This window comes from Lethenteron reissneri, chromosome 25 (assembly GCF_015708825.2).
Source record: "Lethenteron reissneri isolate LAM-NWPU_2019-01 chromosome 25, ASM1570882v1, whole genome shotgun sequence".
In the NCBI taxonomy this organism is placed as follows: domain Eukaryota; kingdom Metazoa; phylum Chordata; class Hyperoartia; order Petromyzontiformes; family Petromyzontidae; genus Lethenteron; species Lethenteron reissneri.
In genome coordinates, this window is record NC_083803.1 from 7,302,235 (window position 1) to 7,325,702 (window position 23,468).

Consider the following 23,468-nt stretch of genomic DNA (forward strand, 5'->3'; position numbering starts at 1 on the left):
CCTTTAAAATATGAATGCTGTACATCGACTGCAAAATGCAAGCCGCTTGGAAGTGTAGCAAAACAATGGAAAGTACAGGACAAATCAAGATCATTTGTCTGACAAGATCCACATGGGCGTTTGTCTTTGATTCAATAACACATGTTATTTACAACTGCTAAAATATATAGTGATGCCATCATTAGTATCGCAAGTGAATAGATTTTCATAATCTAAGCCAGGCCTAAGATTGTAGACATATGCATGAGCAATTATCATTTGGATTAAGAAAAAAATACTGTCGAGTAATTGAACGTGACATTCAACATGATTCCTTGACATGTGCAACTACATTATTAAGCGTGCCAGATGAATACTGGCAATGTGCAATCAGTGACATAACCATTCCACAAGTGTTTGTGATTTGAAGCAATGTATCGTTTCGACAAACCAAATATAATTAAAAAAAAAGTTCTGCGTAGCTCGGAGTGCTTATCACCGCTGCTGAAACAAATTACGGAAATTATTTAGTATTATTATTGGTGGTACCGTCATGGAAACAGGGTAGAAAGCTGCCTTGCAGCCAAATATTTGTCCATTCTGCTTCACTTTTTCCATGTGCATCGTATTGGAAGCTCAAAAAGCGGTGTTATTTATAGTGAATTGCAAATCTTACTGCAATGTGGAAAGATAAAACATGTAGATATTTTGTATAGAAATGGGTTTCAGTGTATTGACATTAGTATGGCAGTGTAAAGTTATTTGCTGTTAATTCTACACCTTACTGCATACCACAATGAGATTATAGTAATTCACATGATTGTAGAACTTTCATACAATAACATGTGAACAGTACATTTTAATTCACATTTTGAGGCCATAAAGAAACCGAAGAAATGTACAATTTGTTTTTATGCTTTGTACAATGAACATTGCATTAACCCTCTGACTGTGGCTTACAACATGCATGTACTTTATATTTTACAGCAGCTGTTTTGCCAAGTGTCAATTTACAAATTTACACAAATAAGAAATTAAACATGAGCAAAACAACCGTTTCACATTTTCCCCCCAAAAGTGCACCCAGCGCTATATTTCTTGAAGGTATACACTGAAGTTGAAACTGTTAGATCTTTTATATGGAATCTTGGAAATATCTGTTTCTCTTAAAGTTCAGATTATGAAGAAATATTATAGTAATTTTGATTGATTTAACCATTTACCACAATGGGCAAATTGCACTTTGAAACATTTACAAGCTTGATAATTGTAGGTTGGTCTGAGATCTTGTGTGGTTTTCTTTAAAAAAAGAACTGTGTAAATGGAGTTTTCTTAGACTTAGATGCACAAATATACAACAACACGTGATGGTGTTTCGGAATTTTTACATTACATGTAGTTTAACAAAACGCCACATTGGCTTAGCAGAATCGATTGCATCATGAGTCTTTAGCGCATAAAATCGATGAAATGAAACGTCTCTCCCAGAGCCCAGGCAGTCTCAACATTGTTTATCTTTTTGGCCAACTGTGAAACCACAAAATGAAATGCAAGGTTAATAATACACACATTTAATACATGGACAAATACAGCATGCACGTTAATATAATGCAAGACAAATAGGCCATTAACTGTATCGTGAACTCTTTATAAAAGTTGATTTATGAAATCGAAGTATTTTATTTTTATTATTATACTGTTAGTTTAGCTGTATTGGTCAAATACAGGAAAGCAATATTGACATGTGTTCATGTTGCAGTGTCAATTAGAGGCCGGCCAAAACTGAATTTCTGGTTTTGGCCGAAAACGGCCGAAAACGAAACCAGACCGAAAGTTAAAGATTTACTTTCGGCTGAAACCGAAAGTAAACCGAAAATGAACTTTTTGGCTTCGGCCGAAACAGAAACTATGCTGAAAGAGGCCATTTGCCAACTTTCGGCACCGAAACCGAAACCAAATTTCAGTCGGCCTCTTATTAGCAGACCATGGTTGCGGCTGTAACCTCGCTCCCAAGCTGCTGCTGCTGATGTGTTTGTGTTTGCAGCCTATCGCATAGGATTGCCTAGCACCGACTGACCGGCCGATAGGCAGAGGGATTGACGTAGCACTAGCGTTATGTTCTAAAAATAGATCTTCAGTTGACAAATGACGACCGAAAGTCAATATCAGTTTCGGCCGAAACCGAAAGAAAGTAAACCGAAAGTCAACTTTATGGCTTCGACCGAAACAGAAACTATGCCGAAAGAGTTTGCCAACTTTCGGCTGCCGAAACCGAATTTCGGTCGGCCTCTCGTGTCAATGATTATTAATATAATGTAAACGACTCTAAATTATTACTCCTTCAGCACATATTACCAATTGACAATATCAACACATTGTAAACTCACCTGCAGAGGAGTGTCTCTGCTGAAGCCCAGGCCCTTCTGCAAGAAACCTGCGATATATGCTAGGTCCATGCAGAGAAAGGGGTCGGCACCCTTGATGGCCTGCTTGCCATCACAAACTGCACAACATCAGCACAGCCACGAGGGCCAATTATTAAACAGTCCCCATATACCAGTTCAGTCAAGTTTGTTTAACCAGGTGAGAACCCAAGAAGCCAGGATAATCTAATATTCATGAGAGACTCCGGCCTTAAACTATACCAGTTTGGTGCAATGTTTGCTGTGAAATCCTAATTGGGTAATTTTCGATTTTGGCAAATTTGGTTCCCGATGCTAACGCACAATGGTCTACTCTTGTGAATTATATCAGGGGATCTTCTATTTCCACCGTGAAACAGACAGTGCATAGTAATATTATGGTTATGACACCCACTTCAATAATCAATGCGGCCGCTGGATTTGAACTGTGAACCTCTGCAGCAAGCAGCGGATGCACTAGCGTGCTACTGCGAGGCCATATACAACTATGATGAAACATATCCATGACCAAGCATCTACCTCCAGTGTACAATCCTTTTGTTTTATATCAAATCGCAATGAAAGTTGAGATGCTATAAATTTGTTTAAATCGCGTGTAAAGTACATTATTGGGGTAAAAGGTTAGTTACCGCTTTTGGCTTTGTCTTCATAGTCACCAACTTTCAAAGTGCCGCCTTCTGGTGCTGTAAACAAAGAGGAGAACTTGCTGTTATTTGTTAGTGGGTTAGACTATCCACAGATTTAAATCGTATTTTAAGAGCACATTATACAGCACAAGAGCACAAGCGATAAACACACATTTGACCATATTGCAGTATTTTATTGAAAATCTATAAATATTTTTTTTTTATATACTTGAGAATTCTAACACGTTTCGGTCAGTTACTATAGTTTAGGACACACCAATGAGGCCAGACTCGACAGCTCTGTCAAAGTAGTAGGAGAAGGCGTAGAAGTGTTGCTGGTGAATGCCTCCAGGCTGCTCCACTTTCCCTGACAGCATCTTCTCAACTTTCATTGCACACAGGCTAAAGCTGGCTGCATGCCACAGAGTTCACACCGACACACATACCAAGGTGTAATTTTTCAACGTGTGCATGGTAACATTTATGCATTCAGTTTTATGTCACACAATTGTCTTTATTATTGAGCAATATGTGAAATATATACTTTATAATATTGTCCTTCTATAATATGGCAAGTATGTGTAAATTATAAGTCCAGATTTAAGTTTTTTAGCCACGTGATAGCTTCGGGACCAAAGCGACTAACACTGTCCCAGTGCGCTGGAGAACGGGCTATAGAATGCACTTGTTCATATGGTCCATTGTTTTGTTCGGGTGGCGGCAGTCGCACTAACGAAAGCAACCAGTTGTTATTTTGAGACGTTTGATGAAGCACCACAGCTTTCAGATGAATGCCACGTGGAGCAGTGGTAGGGTCCTCGATGAGGTTTTTATCAATAACCTCCCTAGGTGTTGGCTTCTGGGAAACAGTCCTAGGATTTGCCTCATTGCGGAAAGCGGTACGCCGTGGTGATTTTTGGACACAAAGCAGAGGTCTGGTTTGTACTCCTGTTTCCATCGGAGTGGAAACTGCTTCTGCGATTAGGATTGAAAAGCAGATATAGATCGTTTATGGATAACCAGTCCGTTGTTTGTGGAGTGGCCCCATTATGTGCAGTGGCTGTTAAAGACGCCCACATACAGCAATATATAGGCTACAATAGGGATCATTGGAGTTGGCCAAGGACTCTTCGGCGGTTTGTACACATTGATCACGGACACATGACCTATTCCCATGACCGATGTTTTTGTTGGCAATTATTTATTCTATCACCTCACAATCTTTAAGGCCTTGATGTAAGTGGCGAGGCCATATTTCAGATGATTGAAATTAAGTCGTATCTGTTGATTTTAGAGGTCGTGAGTCAGTTGTCTTTGGCAGGGGTTTCCCTTGAGCACAATGTCAATGTTTTCTTGATGTAAACATTTGGCGAGTACATCACACTTTGCCCGAGAGGTCTTCCAGGTATAGTTGATATACTCAATGCACGTCCCTACTCTTCTTTGGCTGGTATTTTGGCCCTCTAAAAAGACCGATATTGGACGGGATTTACATGTACTCGAATTCGAATATCTGAGATATATAAATAAATATAACCAATTTACAACAAGTTAAAAGTGATGGTAATAGTCATGCGATGAGACGCTTAAATGGTGGGCCGCGTGAAGGCTACCTTCTCCCACCCTTAATAATAAAGTAATACAAATTATATATTTTATGGAGTCTTAATTAAGGTTCCACTTATTCCAAAAGAAAAAAGAGAAATGGATACTGCACACCAAATAATTTATAGAAATGGTGCAGAACATCTCTTGCCATTTTATGTGCATGGCACACTTCCCTATTAAACCGTAGCACTCTTATGAGTTTTTATATGACAGCAGCATTAAACGAGTCGTCATCTGTAGCACTTAATGACCCAACAGCCAGATACCCACCGCCTTTCTGTCCCCCGATCAAGTAGGTGACGCTTGACTGTTTCCACTCGCCCTTGTAGTCAGAGGGAAGGCAAGGACTCAGCAACCGCCTTCCGCCTACACAAGTAAAAATTGACATTTGTTTTCATATCGAAATATCTACTCTGAATATAAAGAAGGTATGAAGTCTAAAATATTTAAAATACTATTTGATAAACCTGTTTATGCCAGAACATCCTACTGAGTCAACACCCTTTCAGGAGGGTTCTGCATATTTTACCACTTCAATTAAGGAGTATTGTGTATGTGGGAGGAAACCGGAATGCCCGGTTAAACCGCGCACATCAGAGAAATACACTAAAGGCTCTGCACAGATGGTTGAAAGAATCAATTTGCAGTATTATCTCTTGGCCAACCCGCAGTCCAGGAGATTTGGAAGATTCATAAACCTGAATTATTGACCAACTCGTAACTCCAACATGTTGGATTACATACATGTGGTACTGCATCAGACAACTTGTTAATTTAACATAAATAAGCAGGAAACATTTACATGTGAATGCAAAACACATGTGGTTATTCATAATTTATAATCATTTCCACTCCACTCTTTAGAACTGCAAATAGCATTGTATACATTCGTGAACTGTTATGTGAAGCTATAAAAAAGCAAAAGTGGTTGCCCTCTAATGGCAGATATATATTTGTTAAGTATTACAGCATTGTTTTCTCCAAGACCAAGGGTGCTCTGCAAACCTTCTGGCTACTATCAAAGGTTTGTTCATGAAGCCATCCAGATATATAAACAGACATAACTTCAACCGAGAAGATGGATACAAATTGAGCAATCATTGGAAGGATGTTATCAACCAGGTAAAACCTTAACTGCTTTACAGTTTGCTCTCATATCCCCATCTCCAGTCTCTTACACCCAGCCCTGCTCAGTCCCATCATTTAGAAATTTGCCTTACGTGTCCATGTACCGCCCCCGGCTCTTCAGGCTATTGACTCTCAATGTCTCATTTGCCTCCTTTCCCCTCCACCCTCTCTATCCTTGCCCCCCCCCCCCTCGCTTATATAACCCCCTGGTAATCGCAGCTCTTTTGTCTATTTCAGCAACTGTTTTTTGCTGTGATTGTTCCCACCTGATGACGGACGCTTGTGTTGCATCAGAAACGTAGTGATTTACTTAACTTTTTTTTACCTACGTGACTTTACCGAAAGAAGCAAAAAGTATTACAGTATTAAGGAAAAAAGTTTATCCCACCTGCTTCCCCTGGATCTCCTCCCAGAATGGCCAGTCTTGCCGACATTAAACCCAGACCCAGGTAACTGAAAATACAAATTAACAAAGCAACTCAGTTGAAATACCATAATACGTTCAATACATTATAATCATATACCAATGTCATCATTTATTGTGTAGAACTCACCTATGGGAATAAATCTTGAACGTTTTGTTAAACATTTTGAAGGATGTTACATCTGCATCCGAAGCCGACTGCAAAAGTTAAACATACTGTATTAAAGTAAACATGGACTGCATTATTAGAGTGAGCATAGGCTGCATACTGCATTGTTAAAATATTTAAAAAATAACTATTCAATTACAAATTATTTCCTTATAAATTAGCAGCTCAAATACAACTATTTATATGAAAATAATGAATGTGGAAATACCAGACTTAAAATTCGGATTCATATGACTACAACTCAATGCAGTCAGTCATAGGCAGAGGGGAAAAAAAGGCCTTAAGCATGGACTTGAACAGGGACAATTAATTGACAGCACTGGTTGCTGGGGAAAGGGAATTCCACACGATAAGTTCAGCAGAAGCGAGTCACATGGCACTGAGTGAATGATGACTAGCAGCTTCGAGAGGAAGAGAGTGCATTGAGGACAGTAGTTAGATTAAGGGTAGAGAGGTTGATATGGGGCGAATCCATGGAGGAACTTGACGATGGCGAGTGGAATCTTGAAATTGATCCAGGATTGGACTTAAGAGACAGTGGAATGATTTTAGTATTAGGCTGATGTATTCTTATATAAGGGTGCAGGTAAGAAGTATGACAGCAGCAATTTGGATTACTGCCATTTCCAGATGTAACTATACATACTGCACGTTGTGAGCTTAGTGTATACTGTGATACATGCATGCCTCTTACCTGCTTCTGGGGCAAAAATGTAACCTGCGTGGAGCCGCCTCCGAGGTCAAGTATTCCAAACAACTTGTCTTCTGGCCCTCGTAGAATTCCTGCAAAATAGTACAGGAGTGGATACATCTCTCGAGACCAAGGAGACCACGTACCGCACCTCACAAGAAAATATAAGATGTTCAAATTAAGAACATGGAGAGACTACTGCTAACTATAATGGTTCCCATGGGAAAAAGAGGCACTGTGCTCTCCCCACCTGTGCCATCCTTCAAGTGGGACACTATTTTTATAACGTATTATATTTTAGACACATTTCAGAGACTGCCTTAAGTTGTTTATAAATACATTCTATTTTAAAAGGCAGTCAATATATTGACTGCAACTGATGTAAGATGTGTGTACCAGGGGCAGTCTACGCAATAGCGCATGTTAAGACTAGACTGTACTTAATGTAAAAAAAACACTTACCGAGAAGAAAGTTAATTGTGATCCATGAAGAAATACCTTGAAATAAAAACCAAACAGAGCCATGTCAAGAAAACAGTGTCCTCTCAGTTTTATGCACAAGATTAATTTTGCAAAGGACAATGAAATTAGTTCAAACTCACACCTTCATTTGCACCATCCATGATCTCCACACTGTTCTTTGGCACTTTGAATGGGGACCTGTCAAACAGATTTCGCACCTGTGAAAAGATGCGAGCAATATTTAAAATGTGTAATACATTATTAGATATATTTGAAAACCTAATAATTTTAAATAAACACCTTAGAAATTAAGAGTGAAAAACGTATGAGAACGGGATTTGAAAAGTTTACATTTATTAATATAGTATCAATTCCGTAATCACAAATTATATTTAATTGGTGAAAAAACATCAAATTAATTTTTTTTATTATTCTTAAAACTGTTTGTGGTCCATTTATAATTACATACTTGCACAAAGACAAAAACATTAAATATACCCTATATAGACTATTGGGCAAGTGCTGTTATTTTTTGGGCACCTATCAAGGCCCGCACGGCACATTACAGAGTGCTGCGACACAGCCTTTGGCTCCCCCGTGTCAATGTTTACACATTGCACCAGGAACTAAGTTAAGGCTGGATCGACCTCGGTGAGGCCTATTGCCAGTTCAAATTTTCACAACTGATGATGACCATGGCCATTTCCACAGGCACATTCACACAAACGATGAGGTCATCTGTCTTAATGTTTAAAAACGAACAAGGCCCTGCACATAGCACATGCTCACCTGCTCTAGCAAAACATCGGCTTTCCGGCCAGGTAGAAGGCGCAGGCCTGCCGTGGCCCTCAGCACCACAGGGGTTTCTTGCCACTGTGTCTCAGGGATGGCCTTCTTTGCTTTGGCCAGCAGCTCCTCTATGGACTGCACACTCTGGATCACATTGAGGGGTGGGAGGTGGAGGGAGCAGTTACTTTTCACATATTACTCTGTAGTTTTCCAGATGTACTGTAGGAAAGTGTTTTCACAAAAACAACACATAGTACAACCATAAAATACATCAGAAAAACATCATATATTGTTAAGTGAGGCTAAAGTGGCATGAATGGGGCAGCTGAAAACTAAAACATCATGACGTACACTTCCTTGTAAACAGTTAAAATGTTTACTTACTTGCCTTAAAGGCAGACTCAACAGTAAATGTTAAGCATGAGTATTTCACGTAACTAATGTTCTATAACGTACAAACACGCCAGCCAGTCTGTAAGAAATAGTTTTAAGCTATATAAATCTTACAAATATTAGTAAATATCAAGATTTTTTTCAACCCCTGTATCTGAAATATGAAGGAATACACGGTGTCCTTCGGAGGGCAAAAGCACATAAAGTTTAGTTTTAAAATTTATGTAGTTTGTTCAAATTAAGTATTTGTATTCAAGGCAAACATCCTGGTGATCCCATCTCTGAAAAGCTGAAACTACAGAACTGTTTACACACTAGTCCACCTTTCTCTTCAGGCTCTTTAAGCATCAGCTACAAGTGCCTGAAGCATGCCAGTCACATCACTTGCTGTGCGACTGACATTCCTGGTGGGTGGTACAGATGTTTTGTAGAGTTTTCTTTGATCTAAAACAATTGCTATGTGTATAATTATATTGGATATTGTTTTCATTGGTAAGCCATCATGTATCTGCAATATTTGGTAACTGCACCGGGGCTGACGGGCTGGATGGGCCCAGGCGTCGTGCCTCAAAAAGGGGGGAACGAACTTTTATAAGGGGTTACATTTGATTTTTTGCAACAGGGCCCATGCTACCTGTGATATGCCACATTAGTTGTTCTTTTATGCATAATTTGAATGTTTTGTGTGGAGTTTGTGCACCGCATCACCTGTTCTGGGTGGTCAGCGTATGCCGAGAGGCCAGGCTTCACGGAAAGGAACACTTCACTTGTCAGCTCCGGCAGGTTGGCTACATGAATGAACACCATACAATAAAATAAATATATAACCTCATATTTAAATTACTATTAAGGCAGAAAAGCTAAATATATATATATTTTATCACAAAGCAACATTTTATTTCTCCAATAGTTATTTTTTTATATTTGAGAAATTGATGAAAAGTTTTCTCTAAAAATAAAGTAAAGTTTAGTCAAACTAATTGGATGTAACATTCCAAAATTATACAATTGATTAAATTATTTTTAATATTTGCATACGGTTAGTATCATGGCATCCATACTGTGTTCAACCACCACATTGCAGGACACAACACAACATACGACTTGACTTAGAAAAATCCTCTCCCATTCGTCTCTTTTCACAAGCTGTTATAACGCTGCCCATTTCAAGCAGCAATGTTACCCCTTATCACAATTTTTACGTTTATTGCTGGATACTTGACATTTTGCGCCTTTGCTCGGAAAGGTTTAAATAGAAAATACACAAGCTGCACCTTCGTTCATAATGATAACGGACTGAAACATAAATTCTACTCATCAATCAACACCAACGAAATGCAATATTTTATGATTCCTTCCGACCTTTGTTGAGCTGCTTGAAAATGAACACGTGGATCCTGGTGCCTGTGCTTCCGGCGTCGAACATGATGCCATAGAACATCCTCCCCTGGGCGGCCGCGGCACCGTCTTCGCTGGGGTCGAGACGCAGCTCGGCATCGGGGAGGCCCATGCTGGCGCTGCACCACAGCCCCACGTAGAAGAGCAGCACGAGCAGCGCTGAGCCGAGCAACAGCGCGCAGGCGCTCGGGCGAAGCCGCCACCTCTTCATCTCCATCTGCAACGTCCGCACCACCTGCTAAGCGAACACCCGTGTGCAGCACTGCTCTAAGGCTACGTACGGCCAGCCCCTGATATTGCAGTGCATGTAAGAATATCAACCAAGCCCACTTGCCACTACTGTTTAAGATACCAGGGGGAGTGCCCACCCCACGTGGCATGAGTAGGACAACCTCAAACAGCCCATGCCTCCACACTGGTTTATTCTAGGCGTCACCACCATTTCACAAGTGTGGTATGTTGCCTGCCAACTTAGTGGCGTGACATAGCTAGAAGAAATTAACGTTTCCGATTTATCAGACTCAATGTTACAAATTCCCCCACCATATCTCGGTAAGGTGTGATGCTGTAGCCGAGGGAAGAGAATGCCAGAGACCTTGACACGCAGCCCAGGTCTAATTCCCTGGCTCAGATGACAATTCTACTTTGTTTTTAATTCGTTAAAACCATTAACTACGTCTTCTCTTTAACTTGTAGTTATAGCAAGAAACCCATGTCTTTACTTTAGACCCCCACCTTGAATTGATATGCTAACCAGTGGCCCCTCGATTTACGATGCCATGATGAACGATATATTGATTAACGATCCGCCTGGATCCCATTGTTTCTTTTAACGAGACATTTTCGATTAACGACATGTTTACAATACCACGCGGCCGCCAATTTCAGCCAATCGGCCCGCTCCGAAGTGAACTCTGCAGACCTCAGCCAACCAGCGACGCCCTTTTATCACCTTTTTGAGAGCAACTGGCGGCCAGATTTTCAATGTTTGACGGTGCGTTGCTTATTGAAACAGTTCCCTTGAATACTTAGTGGGGATTTTTTTACTTCAAAGATAAATTAGAGCAATAACATTGACCCCTAAAATGAATTTGAAGACGAGAGTGAGGAAAATATAGTATGATGCCTAAGATAAGATGTTTTTTATTTGCACCTATTTATACTCTATTTATTCATTGATCTTTTAATGTTCGTATCACGTTTATTTATTAAAACTGCGTGTTTAAATGACAAACTATGTTTTTAGGGTGAAAGAGGTCAAGTTCCGATCGTCTTGGAACAAATGAGGCCTTTAACGCGTATTTCCTATATTCGATTAACGATTAATTAATATCGTTCACCAGTATTTGATCAGGAAGGACGCCCCCACACCGTGTAGGGCATGGAGGTTGCTTAGTCGCCACACTTTTATCAGTGCTGATCAGTGCGGGTTGGCGAAGGGTGGTGTGGTGGGGCGAGTTCAGGAATGACCTGCCACTGACGTTAGCCGTGGCCGCTAATCAACCTCTGATCGAACCGTATCCTTCCTTGCACGTATCTCAGCCGCATTCGTGTCCCACCTACTTTGACGATTACTAACCCTTCATCACAAACAGCGATTTTGATTGAGAGGGGGGGGGGGGCATAGACTACAGCATAGTCTCACCCCCACATCTCAAACCTATGACTAAATTGCTAGAATTTGTCAAGCACGAGTACGGTACCTATAAAGGCCGGCACGGCACACGAACACGAGGGGGTGGGTGGCCAACACCACGCCCGGCCGCCTTTGTCTCCCCAGTGGCGATGTTTTCACATCGCACCGGGTACTCATTTGATGCCGAGTCGACCTAGGGGAGGCCCAGAACCGGTTCAGATAATCATCACTGGTGGTGTTGGCTGCGAGCGGGAATCGAACCCGGGTTGCCGGGTTCATAGCGCAGCGCGCTAATCGCTACACCACCGCTCCCCACACACACACAGAGACACACACACACACAGGGAGACACACACAGACAGAGACACACACACAGGGTGACACACACACGAAGACACATACGGAGACACACACACACAGAGACACACACACAGGGAGACACACACACACAGGGTGACACACACACAGGGAGACACACACAGAGAGACACACACGGAGACACACACAGACACACACAGGGAGACACGCAGAGAGACACACACACACAGCGACACACACACGGAGACACACACACAGCGACACACACACAGGGAGACACACACAGGGACACACACACAGGGTGACACACACACAGGGAGACACACACAGGGACACACACAGGGTGACACACACACAGGGTGACACACACAGGGTGACACACACAGGGTGACACACACAGGGAGACACACACACAGGGTGACACACACAGGGTGACACACACAGGGTGACACACACACAGGGTGACACACACACAGGGACACACACAGGGAGACACACACACAGGGTGACACACACACAGGGTGACACACACACAGGGAGACACACACAGGGACACACACAGGGACACACACAGGGAGACACACACAGGGTGACACACACACAGGGAGACACACACACAGACACACACAGACACACACAGGGTGACACACACACAGACACACACAGGGTGACACACACACAGACACACACAGGGTGACACACACACAGGGTGACACACACACAGGGAGACACACACAGGGACACACACAGGGTGACACACACACAGGGTGACACACACACAGGGACACACACAGGGACACACACAGGGTGACACACACACAGGGTGACACACACACAGGGTGACACACACACAGGGACACACACAGGGAGACACACACACAGGGTGACACACACACAGGGAGACACACACAGGGACACACACAGGGAGACACACACACAGGGTGACACACACACAGGGAGACACACACACAGACACACACAGACACACACAGGGTGACACACACACAGACACACACAGGGTGACACACACACAGGGTGACACACACACAGGGACACACACAGGGACACACACAGGGTGACACACACACAGGGTGACACACACACAGGGACACACACAGGGAGACACACACACAGGGTGACACACACACAGACACACACAGACACACACAGGGTGACACACACACAGGGAGACACACACAGGGACAGACACACACAGGGAGACACACACAGGGACACACACAGGGACACACACAGACACACACAGGGTGACACACAGAGACGCGCTGCGTAAGAGCTCTCTCGGCTCAACCCCCCACCCAGCGCCCAAAGTCCAACGCCGCGACACGACAGACCGTGGCCACACGCAGGACCCGGGGCCACACGCAGGACCCGGGGCCACACGCAGGACCCGGGGCCACACGCAGGACCCGGGGCCACACGCAGTGAGCCCGAGCCTCGTCTCCCCCCTCCACCCCAACCTCATGGACGCCGCGGGGAACCCTCGAAACCATCACCCAATGTCGCTCCCCCCACCACCACCACCCCCCTCACGGTTCCCGTGGCGAGAGAGCTCGGACGGACCTTGACGTAGGGCGGGAACATGAGCGGGGCCTCCCCGGCGAGTTCCGCGGGTCGCGGGGTCCGCGGCTTCAGCTCCAGCGGAGGACGACGACGACGCCGCACGGCGGGGGTCGGTGTCTCGGTGTGTGCGTGATGACGTCACTTTGCCACGGCGTGACTTCACGTTTGCCACGGCGTGACGTCACGTTTGGCACGGCGTGACGTTACGTTTGCCACGGCGTGACGTTACGTTTGCCACGGCGTGACGTCCGTTTGCCACGCCGTGACGTCCGTTTGCCACGCCGTGACGTCACGTTTGCCACGGCGTGACGTCCGTTTGCCACGCCGTGACGTCACGTTTGCCACGCCATGACGTCGTTGTTAGGACGTGGAGACATTGCAATGATATTCTTAGGTGTTTTCGGTAAAGTCACGTAGGTAAAACATCAAAATTAATAAAATAATAAAATAAAATAAAGATCACGACGTTTCGGAGGCAACACAAGTCTCCGAAACTTCGTGATCTTTATTTTATTATTTTTATTAATTTTGATGTTTTACCTACGTGACTTTACCGAAAACACCTAAGAATATGATTCCTTGCAGTCACGAAAGCTTCAAGTCTAGAACATTGCAATGAGGGAGCCACGCCCTTGTGGGGGTGGGGTGGGTGGGGTGATTGACGTTCCTTGCTTCACCGCCGTTCGTGCGTCGTGACGTGCGTCTTAACGCTCGTGACGTTTGAGTTTGACCGACATGACGTCATTGTGTATTCTCGTGACATCCGCATATTATGAACTGCATACAAATGCCGTACTGTATATATGCAATGTACACGTGGTGGTCAAGGTGTCTTGTAACCCCCATTTAATTATCAGAAACGTAATATTGCTTTGTTTAAAAGTAAGGTTTATTTAACGCAGACATACATATGCAACCGAAGACAATGTTAAGGGTCAATTAATTGGGGGTCACAAGACATCTGGACCAGCCCGTAACTCGATATAAATTGCGCAATCACGTCATTACGTGACGTTGCGGTGCACGTGCAGCGTCTTGCTTTTACGTCGTGACGTCGACGTCGCGGCTTCGGGCGTCGTGACGTCATAGGGCGACACGACGCGAGCGTGACGACGTACGGGGGTGGGGGGTGGGGGGGATGTGCTTTGTGACGTCACTACGCACGTTATTGATCCGGCGTTGCTCGTGGAGACGCTCGGCGTGGCAACAGAAACAACAAGGCTGGAGGAGGCGGTAAAGGTTTATTTTACGAGTAAAAGTCTCGACGGTAAAACTACTTAAAGTTAAAGCAAGGGACACTCCGCAACGATGCCTAAGAAGAAGAAGGGCAAGGCCAAGGGAGCGAAGAAGGGGAAGAAGTAAGAGTTATGGGCTGCGTTGGAGTAACGACAGCGAGACAAAGCACAGCACGCGCACACCGCAACACTCACCGCATGGCGTACAGCGCAGTGCCGCAAATCACGAGTTTAAATGCGCATATCATTGACATGCATTACTGGAAGACTTTGTCAGTTTTTTCCTGGATTTTTCTGTTTGCGCATAGTCACTTTAAGATGTTTTCTTGTTCATGTTTTTTGTTTGTTGCGGTTGCAACCGATTCAAGAGCCGAATGGCTCACAGGGCTTTACCAAATAAATGAAACTGAAAAAACTGAAACAGGTATATCAGTGGTTTATGTTAAAATGTCACTCGTTTATGTTAAAATGTCACACGTATATGTTAAAATGTGACTTGATATGAATAAGGGTCATTGTCCGAAACGTCGCCAATTTATTTTATAAGGCCAGTGTTCTTCACCAATGTGTTGAGCTTTAGTATATACTGTATGTCGGATCTTTTTTATTTCACACCCAGCTGCCAAATATCTGTGACATCACAATGGGACGGGAAAAAATTTGGCGATGCCTAAGTGTTTTATGGGTAATGGTTCCCAAGCACAATTACCAAAACAACTCAACACATTCGCCAGCAACACTGCCTTAAAACTAATATTTTTCTTTGAAGGCAATGTTATTGCGTCAATTTTAAACGATATTTACTCTCGATTTAAAACTTTAGTGACTGCAGGGATTCATCTTCTTGGTTCTTTCGGTAAACTCACGTAGAAGGAAAATAATAAAATAATAAAATAACTTTTATTGTCTACACTATGGGAACCTCATTTGCCAGCAAAAATATGATAATTGGTTCTTTACCCTTCTATCTGGCAACAAAACTGACACCTTTTTACAAGGAGTCATGTTTGCATAGACCGCAATACCTGCAGTCATAATACAAACAAAAGAACATAACTCTGATAATGTGCACTGTCCTTGAAGTTGATTGGTCCACACCCGAGACAGCTTTCCTTAGAGCCTAGTCTCATATGGGTTGGACCAGATGACGCCAAAAGGCGCACTTTTGGCGTCATCTGGTCCAACCCATATGGAATTGGACTGTTAACATTGTGCAAAGTGGCTCAGTATTGATGAGTATTGATGAGTCCTGACCACTGCCACCTCGGTGCCTGCTGGTCACTGTGCCACTTCGCTCTGTGTGTCTCAAATGGCGGTTGTTTGCTACAGGTCCAGAAACCCCAAAACGCCGAGCAGCTAGTAACACACAACACGGTTGAAGGTGTGCTTTGCAATACAAGCGTTAATACGGTTTCTTGAGTTGAGCAAGGTTATCTGAACTTGGGGAAAAAAAGACAACGGGAGGGAATTACAAAAGTCCAGCAGTGCGAGGGAAACAGCAGAAAACTCAGTGTTGTGATCTGTGTGGTGGTTGAACACAGTATGGATGAGATGAAACAGTCAGTATGATAGACTGAATCATCGACAAGGGTGGGTGGAGGAATCGATGAGTGAAGTTAATTGGGACAGCAACTGAGGTATCAGCGACAGAAGACAAGCAGGCGACCGACCATCGATGAACGAGTGACTACGTGTCACAGTGGTATTGTGGTCAGCACTCAAACTCCATACTTCCGCCACACGCACACCTGTTACCCGTTTTGTGCTGCGCTCCCTCCGCAAGGAAGAACAAAACCGGGGAGCACAAGGAGAGGCAGACGGATCGCGAGATGGAGCTGGAGCGAGCGTGTGCCAACGCCACGCTCTGGGAGTCCCGGCTGGAGGCCACGGAACGTTCCCGTGGCGAGTACCGGGAGGCTGCACGCCGCATGGCTCAGTCCAACAACGAGTTGTTCCAACAGCTGGGGTCCGTGGAACGCGACTCCATAGACGTCATCAGCTACATGAAGTCGCAAGACCTGGAGAAGGACAGGATGGTGGGCGAGACATGAGCAATTCCGTGATGTTGATTGTTGTATTGAGGGGATATGTTTTGTTTATTTCTGGTTATTATTTGCCAATATGTTCAACCAAATATAGTCTGAAAAGCATCTTGGTTCTTTGTACACAAACAAACCCAATTGCGGAAGGTTGTTTTTGTTATCCGTTTATTTTAAATGTGAATGTTATGACACCACAGATCAAGAAGCTGCAAAAGCAGATTGAAGACAATCGACAAGAAATAAGGGACGAAATGAAAAAACTGGTGAGTTATTCTGACCCTACATAAAGAGAATGTTGTTGACTTAGTTGTTTGTGCTTTGCATCGTTGTTTAAGTTAAACGTAAAATGGTAACGTTATTTGGAGATCAGATTGACGAGGCGAAGGAGCAGAAGGCGGAGATGGAGTTGCGGCTGGAGCATAAGAGCAGTGAGGTCAGTCAACTCCAGAGCGAGCTGAGAGACATGCACGAGTTTCGCCTGAAGCGGGACCAGATGCAGCAAGAGCTGGATGAGGTGACAACACTCCTGCACCTGCAAAAACAAAGATCCCCAGTATAGTCTTAGCAGACTGTTGGAGCTGAGTGTTGTTAGCGAGCACCTATGAAGGCCGGCATGGCACACGAAGGGGTCGGTGGCCAGGACCATGCATGTCTTCCTTGTGGCGACTTTTACACAATCGCACCAGGTACTCATTTTAGGCTGAGTCGACCTAGGGGAGGCCCAGAACTGGTTCCAATAATCGTCACTGGGATTGGCTGTGAGCAGGAATCGAGCTCGGATCACCGGGTTCGTAGCACAACGTGATAACCGTGATGGTACCGAACCTGCACCTCCGTTGTCACATGCACTCAGAATGTTGAAAAGTTGAGAAAATATATATACTGGCATGTAGTTATACACATGGGTTACAATTTCCATGAAAAATTATTAATGTAAAAGCTCCAATTATATGTGTGTTTTTATCACTAAAGTTTAGTTTGTTTGAGCAAACTTTAATAATTATGTATGCTTCATGATGTAGATTACAGAGAGTATGAATGCAGCCGGCAAGAATCACAAAGAAGCTCTGGCCAAAATGGAGAGAAAGTTTTTGGAAGATAAGGTATGACTGTACTCCAAACATTTCGAACAGATAATTTAAACAATCGGCCTATCAGTTTATTAACCACACGAAGCTTATTTGAAAAGAATATCACCAACTCAATGTAACATTAAAATGAATATCCTCCCAATGAAAAAAACAAAGGCCTCTTTTTATACGTGTGCACTTTTCACATTTCACACATAGTGTGGGAATGTAATGTCGCAGTGTACAATGTTTCTGTTTTCTCAGTGTGATGTGAGCATTATTAAGTGTGGCAATGGTCTGTCCTGTAGGTTCGTCTAGAGGAGGAAGCAGGGCAGGTGGTCAACCAGCTGGCTGAGCAGGCTCATACAGAGGCCATCATGTGAGCTCCAGGGGCCAACACCTTACAGCCATCACACGTGCTATACATTTCCACGTGATAAGCCACTTTGTTGAGCTGTCATTTGTGGCCAGTTCGCTTCTGAAAAATAAGCTAATAGCTTGGTGGGCTTTACCTGGTAAGATAAAAAAAAATGTTTAGTTTTATTTGTATATGTTTTAAAGTGATTTGCTAACGTTTCCAATACTTTTAACTTCTGTCGTGTTTTTGTATTGTTTGTTGTAACGTTCTGACCCCAAGCCCAGGACCAGTTCGGATATCCTCTCTGCCATTAGTCATGAGCGATAATCTAGCTGGGTTTATAGCACAGTAAACACTGTGCCACTACTTCATCCCCCTTCCTCTATAATGTACATGCATGGATGTATGAATATACAATACAGACTGACTTTCATATAGTGCTTGTGTAATATTCACGTGGGTAACAGGAAACTTGACGAGACGACTCAAGCGGTGTACAAAGAGAACGTGCGGCTCAGCGAGGCCTTGACCCTGCACAAGAATGACGCACAAACACTTCGCAAGAAGAACGAGATTCTCGTGGAACATAACAACCGGCTCTGTCAAGAGAAGGTGCCACGCTTACAAATTCCCCCATTTCTGTAGGTTCGCCACAAGCACCGTTTAGCCCAGGGGTCGGCAACCTTTAAAAGAAGAAGAGTAATTTTTTTGGTCTTTAACCAAAATTGTCTGAGAGCCGCATCATACGCAGAGCTACTTGTACACAAACATAGCAGGTATACGGCAGATGACAAAAATATTCTGACTTAAATAAACAAAATAGGTGATGGAATAAACTGCTTCTATTTAGTTTCCCCCCCTCCTTATCTATTCATTAACAATACAGTTTGACTGTACTTTTTGTCGTCACCAAAACATTCCATAGTGACCCATCCCTGCTATATTTAATAAATTATCTTTACGTTAAGTTATGTTTAAGATTTTAAAAAATTCAAACGGCTGCCTGCAAGGGGGAGGCCAAAGGGCTGCACGTGGTTCTGGAGCCACAGGTTGCCAACTCCTGGTTTAGCCAGATGTGACATTAATAGTGAAACGTGCAAATATAAAAAAAAAAATCTGCAACAATGCAAATGAATAGTACGGTTAAATGTATACATTAGTATTTAATAAAATATATTGTTATATTTTTAAATAAGCCTCAAAGCTTAATATAGGTCTCAAAGCCACCATTTTTTAAAAATATCTTTGGAATTTTTTGCTGTTAATTTCTTCTTTCTTCCACAGTAGCAGCAAAGGTCGGCAACTGCCAAATATAAAATATTTGTGTACTGCTGCCTTGCATTCTGCGATCAATATTAAAACTCATCGACTGCCCCCTTCGCCAGGAGGAGAGGGCACAGCTGATTCGGGAGAAAGTGGAGGAGGCAGCTCAGCAGAAGGAGAAGCTGCGCAAGCTGCAAAGGAAGGTGGAGATGCTGGAGCAGAACCTGAGGCTCATGGCACGCGAGTTTGAGGAGGAGCGAGCGGTCGCCCGTGCCCAGTGGCAGTCGGAGAGCCAGGCCGACCGAGCTGAGGTAATGCAGCTCCGGCACGCGATGGAGCTGCGCGCACGCGAGATGAACCGTGTCAAGAAACTCGCGCGCAACATCCTGGACCAGCGCAGCGATGTGGAAGCCTTCTTCCTGGAGGCGTTGGCGCAGGTGCAGGAGGAGGTGGCCACCAGCCGCGCTCACTACAAGCGCGCCGCGCAGCACGCCTACCAGCGCAAGCTGCAGGGAGCTCTCGCCGGCACGGAGGAGTACCCGCGAGTGCGCACCTTTGGCAAGCTGCAGCACAGTACCAACAGCGTCTACAGGGATGTAGAGGAAGCAGAGAAATGGTGAGTGGTCATCTAATTTTTTAAAATATATTTGTAATGTCCTACTTTCCCGAGGCTTGCGTGTGTGTGTGGCGTGCGACGCGTACACTCAGTCGGAGACGTTGTTGGACTGAGCCATGCCTTCTCTCACAACCACGCTGCCGTACAGGCCGGCCTAGACACGACCTTGTCCACGTTGCACCGACGGCGTCGACCGAGACAGCCAACCGCTGTCCGGCCACGCAATGTCCGGGTGAAGGCGGCAGCGACGACGAGACGAGTCCACTCCCAGAACCAGCAGCCCGGAGCTCTCGCTCTCCGCTGCTTTTATTCCCCTCGGCGCGGCTTGGCTCCATCCTAGCCGCGCCTCCCTTCTCGAACCCACCAGAGGGTTCCAGGGGCCACGAGGTCTACCATGACCCTTGCCCCAGTTCCTCCGCCCTCCCGGCACACACACCGTGTGTATGCTCAGCGGCGTGTGCACTAAGTGTCCACCTGCAGTTGCCGCTGCTGTACAGCAGTCGGTGCTGTGTCACTACATATGTATGAACGTCTTTTCACATGCACGTAGCCAACCGTACAAACAAGGTGGCAAACTTGTTTGTTTATATCTTTTATCTAACCAGGAGTTTAAATAAACCCATTGAAACAGGTGACACTTTTTTTCCCAGGGGTGATCTAGGTTACAGTTAAAACGATTAAAGAACACAGTTGTTAAAAAAAAAACAACTTTAACATTGGTAGACTCATTTTGACAATACATTCATACAATACAATGTGAACAAGGCGAATTAAATGTGTATATGCGCGTGGTCAATTGTGTATAAATAAGAGTTATTTATGTAATAAACCATGTTTTAGATTGTTGATACAATGTACGTATTGGAAATATGTGGCTTATACCCTTGAACATCAGGAACAACATCACAGCAGAAAAAGTGGACATCTGTGACCTGACTTGGGAGCAGAAGGAACGAGTGCTAAGGGTCCTCTTTGCTAAAATGAACGGGGAGATGAGCAGCAGGTAATGAACAGCTACGGCAAGTCACATACCAGATTGTCATGATGATCATTATGCTTTCATGAAATCTGCAATTCGAAATAACTCTCACGGCAGATGCATTCATAGCCATATACTGGCAAAGGAGGTCTAATGATGTAGATGCTTACCCCGAGCCCTCATTACTTTGATAGTGCATTGTCTTTGAGCGGTACGCCTTTTGGCGTCATCTGGTCGAGCACCAATTGAGACGAGGCTCAAAAGAAAGCTGTCTCTGGTGTGGACCAATCAGTTTCAAGGACAATGTATATATTATCAGAGTGTTTTTTTGTTTGCATTTTGACTGCAAGTATTGTGGTTAATGCAGACACGAATCCTTGTAAAAAGGTTTCGGTTTTGTTGCCAGAAAAAAGGGGGAAAACCCCTATTATTACTTTGACAGCAAACCATGAAATGTAATCATGTAGCAGCAGTAAAGGTGTACATTTTCATGAAGTGTGCTTTCCTTGGCTTAAGTATATAGCATCAACACATTTATCATTGTATGGTATTCTTAAACAAGTGTGTCTGATTATTCAGGAAAACTCGCAAGACGGAAATGATTTTGTCAGCACCGGCAGGGGGCATTCCAAGCGTGAAAAATGCACAGCAAGACAGGTACTAATGTCCACATGCATATTGTGGTCGTTTGAGCACAGCGAATAGGCTGCGTATTAAATTAAAATTATCATTGTGTTCAGATGTAATGGAGATTGGAGTTATCTTAGCTAGTGTTCGCAAAGAAAACGACGAACTCCTCTAAAGACTCCATTGAAAACATTGAGTGTGTATTTCTATCTCGGAATTGAGTGTTGAATTAAGTTAGATGCTATATTTAATTTAAAATATGTACATATTCTTAAAAAAAAAAGTACAGTATTTCACCTTTCCTCCCAGTGCACCAACCCTACCCATTAATCGCACCGTCCCCCCCCCGTTGTGGACTTTGCCCACCCCTGAACAAATCCCCTTTCAGCATTGCGGATGGGGAGGCTCCCAATCTCACATTCATCACCCAAGGTACTTTGGACTCCTCGCCAGCAGGAGGCCTCTCCCTACCAGCCATCCGAACTGGGCCAAGTCCAGGGCGAATGCAAGCACATCTCGCTGCACCATAGCGATACTCTCTGTAGCTTCGAGGCCAGCGATTATTAGATGGTTAGTTTGCCCCATCGATATACCTGTGTGTGGACGTAACACGATCGATTTTGGACACAGTTATGAGTTTCTGTACTTCTGATGTAGGAATTTCATCTGCTAAAATAATTAAGGACAGTTTGCTTTGATCATTAAAATACTTAGATTCAAACATACTTTTAAAATCATGGCTTTTAAAGTTGTGTACGTGAATAATTGCATTGTAAATTTCATGATGTGTATTTTTAAAAAGTGTTTTCGTGTATTGGAAGATTACTTCGTGTTGCTTTTTTCACAATTTAAGTTGATATGATGTGTAGCTAAAGGACAACAGTAATATAATTGGATTGAATATCGGTATACGTTTTTTTGATGAAATGATCATGTGTAGCAAAAATAAGTTAAAACATGAATAAAGTTGTTTCAACACCATTTTAGCAATGCAAATTTACTGCTAAAAGTTGCCTCAGTTAAACTGACAACTAATTTCATAGATCACGCATTTCAAGTGTTTTTTTTTATACATTAAGCACACACCATATCCATTTTCACAATACATTTTAGCCTTGCTACACTATCAAAAACTTGAGAATCAGAATCTTTATTGATACTGGAGGAATCCGATGAGCGATTAAACTCTTTTTCACAGATAACCAGTAAGGGCAGGTCAGAAAGTTACAACAACAAATAAGGGGCCGTCCATAAATGACGTCACGCACCTGGGGGGGGGGGGTCAGACATTTGTGACGATGTGTGACGAGGGGGGGGGGGGTGAGAAATGTGACGTCACATCAAAATGCGCAACTTTAAATAAATATAAACACGTTCTACTGAATTAAATAGACTTTTTAATAGATGTTTTCTCCTACAAAATCAGAGTGCAGCGCCACATTAAATACGCACTACGATGACAATAATTTAAAGCGATTTGAAGCATGTTTTTTTTTTGGGGAGGTGGGGCAGAGCTTTGTGACGTCATATTTGAGGGGGGTCTGACTTTTTGTGACGCCGTGTGACGAAGGGGGGGGGGGGAGTCAAAAATCGTCCAAAATCGAGTGACGTCATTTATGGACGGCCCCTAATGCAAAAACACAATAGGAGTCC

The 23,468-nt window shown here is 43.6% G+C and overlaps 2 protein-coding genes across 2 annotated transcripts; one reads left to right on the forward strand and one right to left on the reverse strand.

The window, feature by feature from the left end:
• Positions 1 to 1,274: 1,274 nt before the first annotated feature.
• Positions 1,275 to 13,741, reverse strand: ENTPD5 (ectonucleoside triphosphate diphosphohydrolase 5 (inactive)). Its single transcript, XM_061559137.1, has 14 exons — positions 13,626 to 13,741; positions 10,055 to 10,325; positions 9,401 to 9,480; positions 8,300 to 8,443; positions 7,653 to 7,728; positions 7,511 to 7,546; positions 7,052 to 7,140; positions 6,319 to 6,386; positions 6,153 to 6,217; positions 4,907 to 5,002; positions 3,306 to 3,440; positions 3,032 to 3,085; positions 2,367 to 2,482; positions 1,275 to 1,506 (listed from the first exon to the last, which is right to left on the reverse strand). Exons 1-14 carry the CDS (start codon positions 13,644 to 13,646, stop codon positions 1,429 to 1,431), a joined length of 1,329 nt encoding a protein of 442 aa, XP_061415121.1. The 5' UTR covers positions 13,647 to 13,741; the 3' UTR covers positions 1,275 to 1,428.
• Positions 13,742 to 14,809: 1,068 nt separating this feature from the next.
• On the forward strand, positions 14,810 to 22,796 carry BBOF1 (basal body orientation factor 1). Its single transcript, XM_061559138.1, has 11 exons — positions 14,810 to 14,983; positions 16,644 to 16,896; positions 17,100 to 17,165; positions 17,273 to 17,416; positions 17,925 to 18,005; positions 18,281 to 18,351; positions 18,798 to 18,942; positions 19,716 to 20,209; positions 21,105 to 21,212; positions 21,768 to 21,845; positions 22,204 to 22,796. The coding sequence occupies exons 1-11, from the start codon at positions 14,934 to 14,936 to the stop codon at positions 22,343 to 22,345; spliced, it is 1,632 nt and encodes a 543-aa protein (XP_061415122.1). The 5' UTR covers positions 14,810 to 14,933; the 3' UTR covers positions 22,346 to 22,796.
• Positions 22,797 to 23,468: the final 672 nt, after the last annotated feature.

What these genes read in the sequence shown, in the direction of transcription:
- ENTPD5 (XM_061559137.1), bottom strand. Translation starts at nt 13,646, where the DNA reads ATGTTCCCGCCCTACGTCAAG. An exon ending in TTCAAGATTTATTCCCATAG is followed by an intron (nt 6,218 to 6,318) that starts GTGAGTTCTACA and finishes TTGTATTTTCAG; the next exon opens with TTACCTGGGTCTGGGTTTAA. An exon ending in GCAGAGACACTCCTCTGCAG is followed by an intron (nt 1,507 to 2,366) that starts GTGAGTTTACAA and finishes GTGGTTTCACAG; the next exon opens with TTGGCCAAAAAGATAAACAA.
- BBOF1 (XM_061559138.1), top strand. Translation starts at nt 14,934, where the DNA reads ATGCCTAAGAAGAAGAAGGGCAAGGCCAAGGGAGCGAAGAAGGGGAAG. An exon ending in GGAGCGAAGAAGGGGAAGAA is followed by an intron (nt 14,984 to 16,643) that starts GTAAGAGTTATG and finishes TCCCTCCGCAAG; the next exon opens with GAAGAACAAAACCGGGGAGC. An exon ending in ACCGGCTCTGTCAAGAGAAG is followed by an intron (nt 18,943 to 19,715) that starts GTGCCACGCTTA and finishes CCCCTTCGCCAG; the next exon opens with GAGGAGAGGGCACAGCTGAT.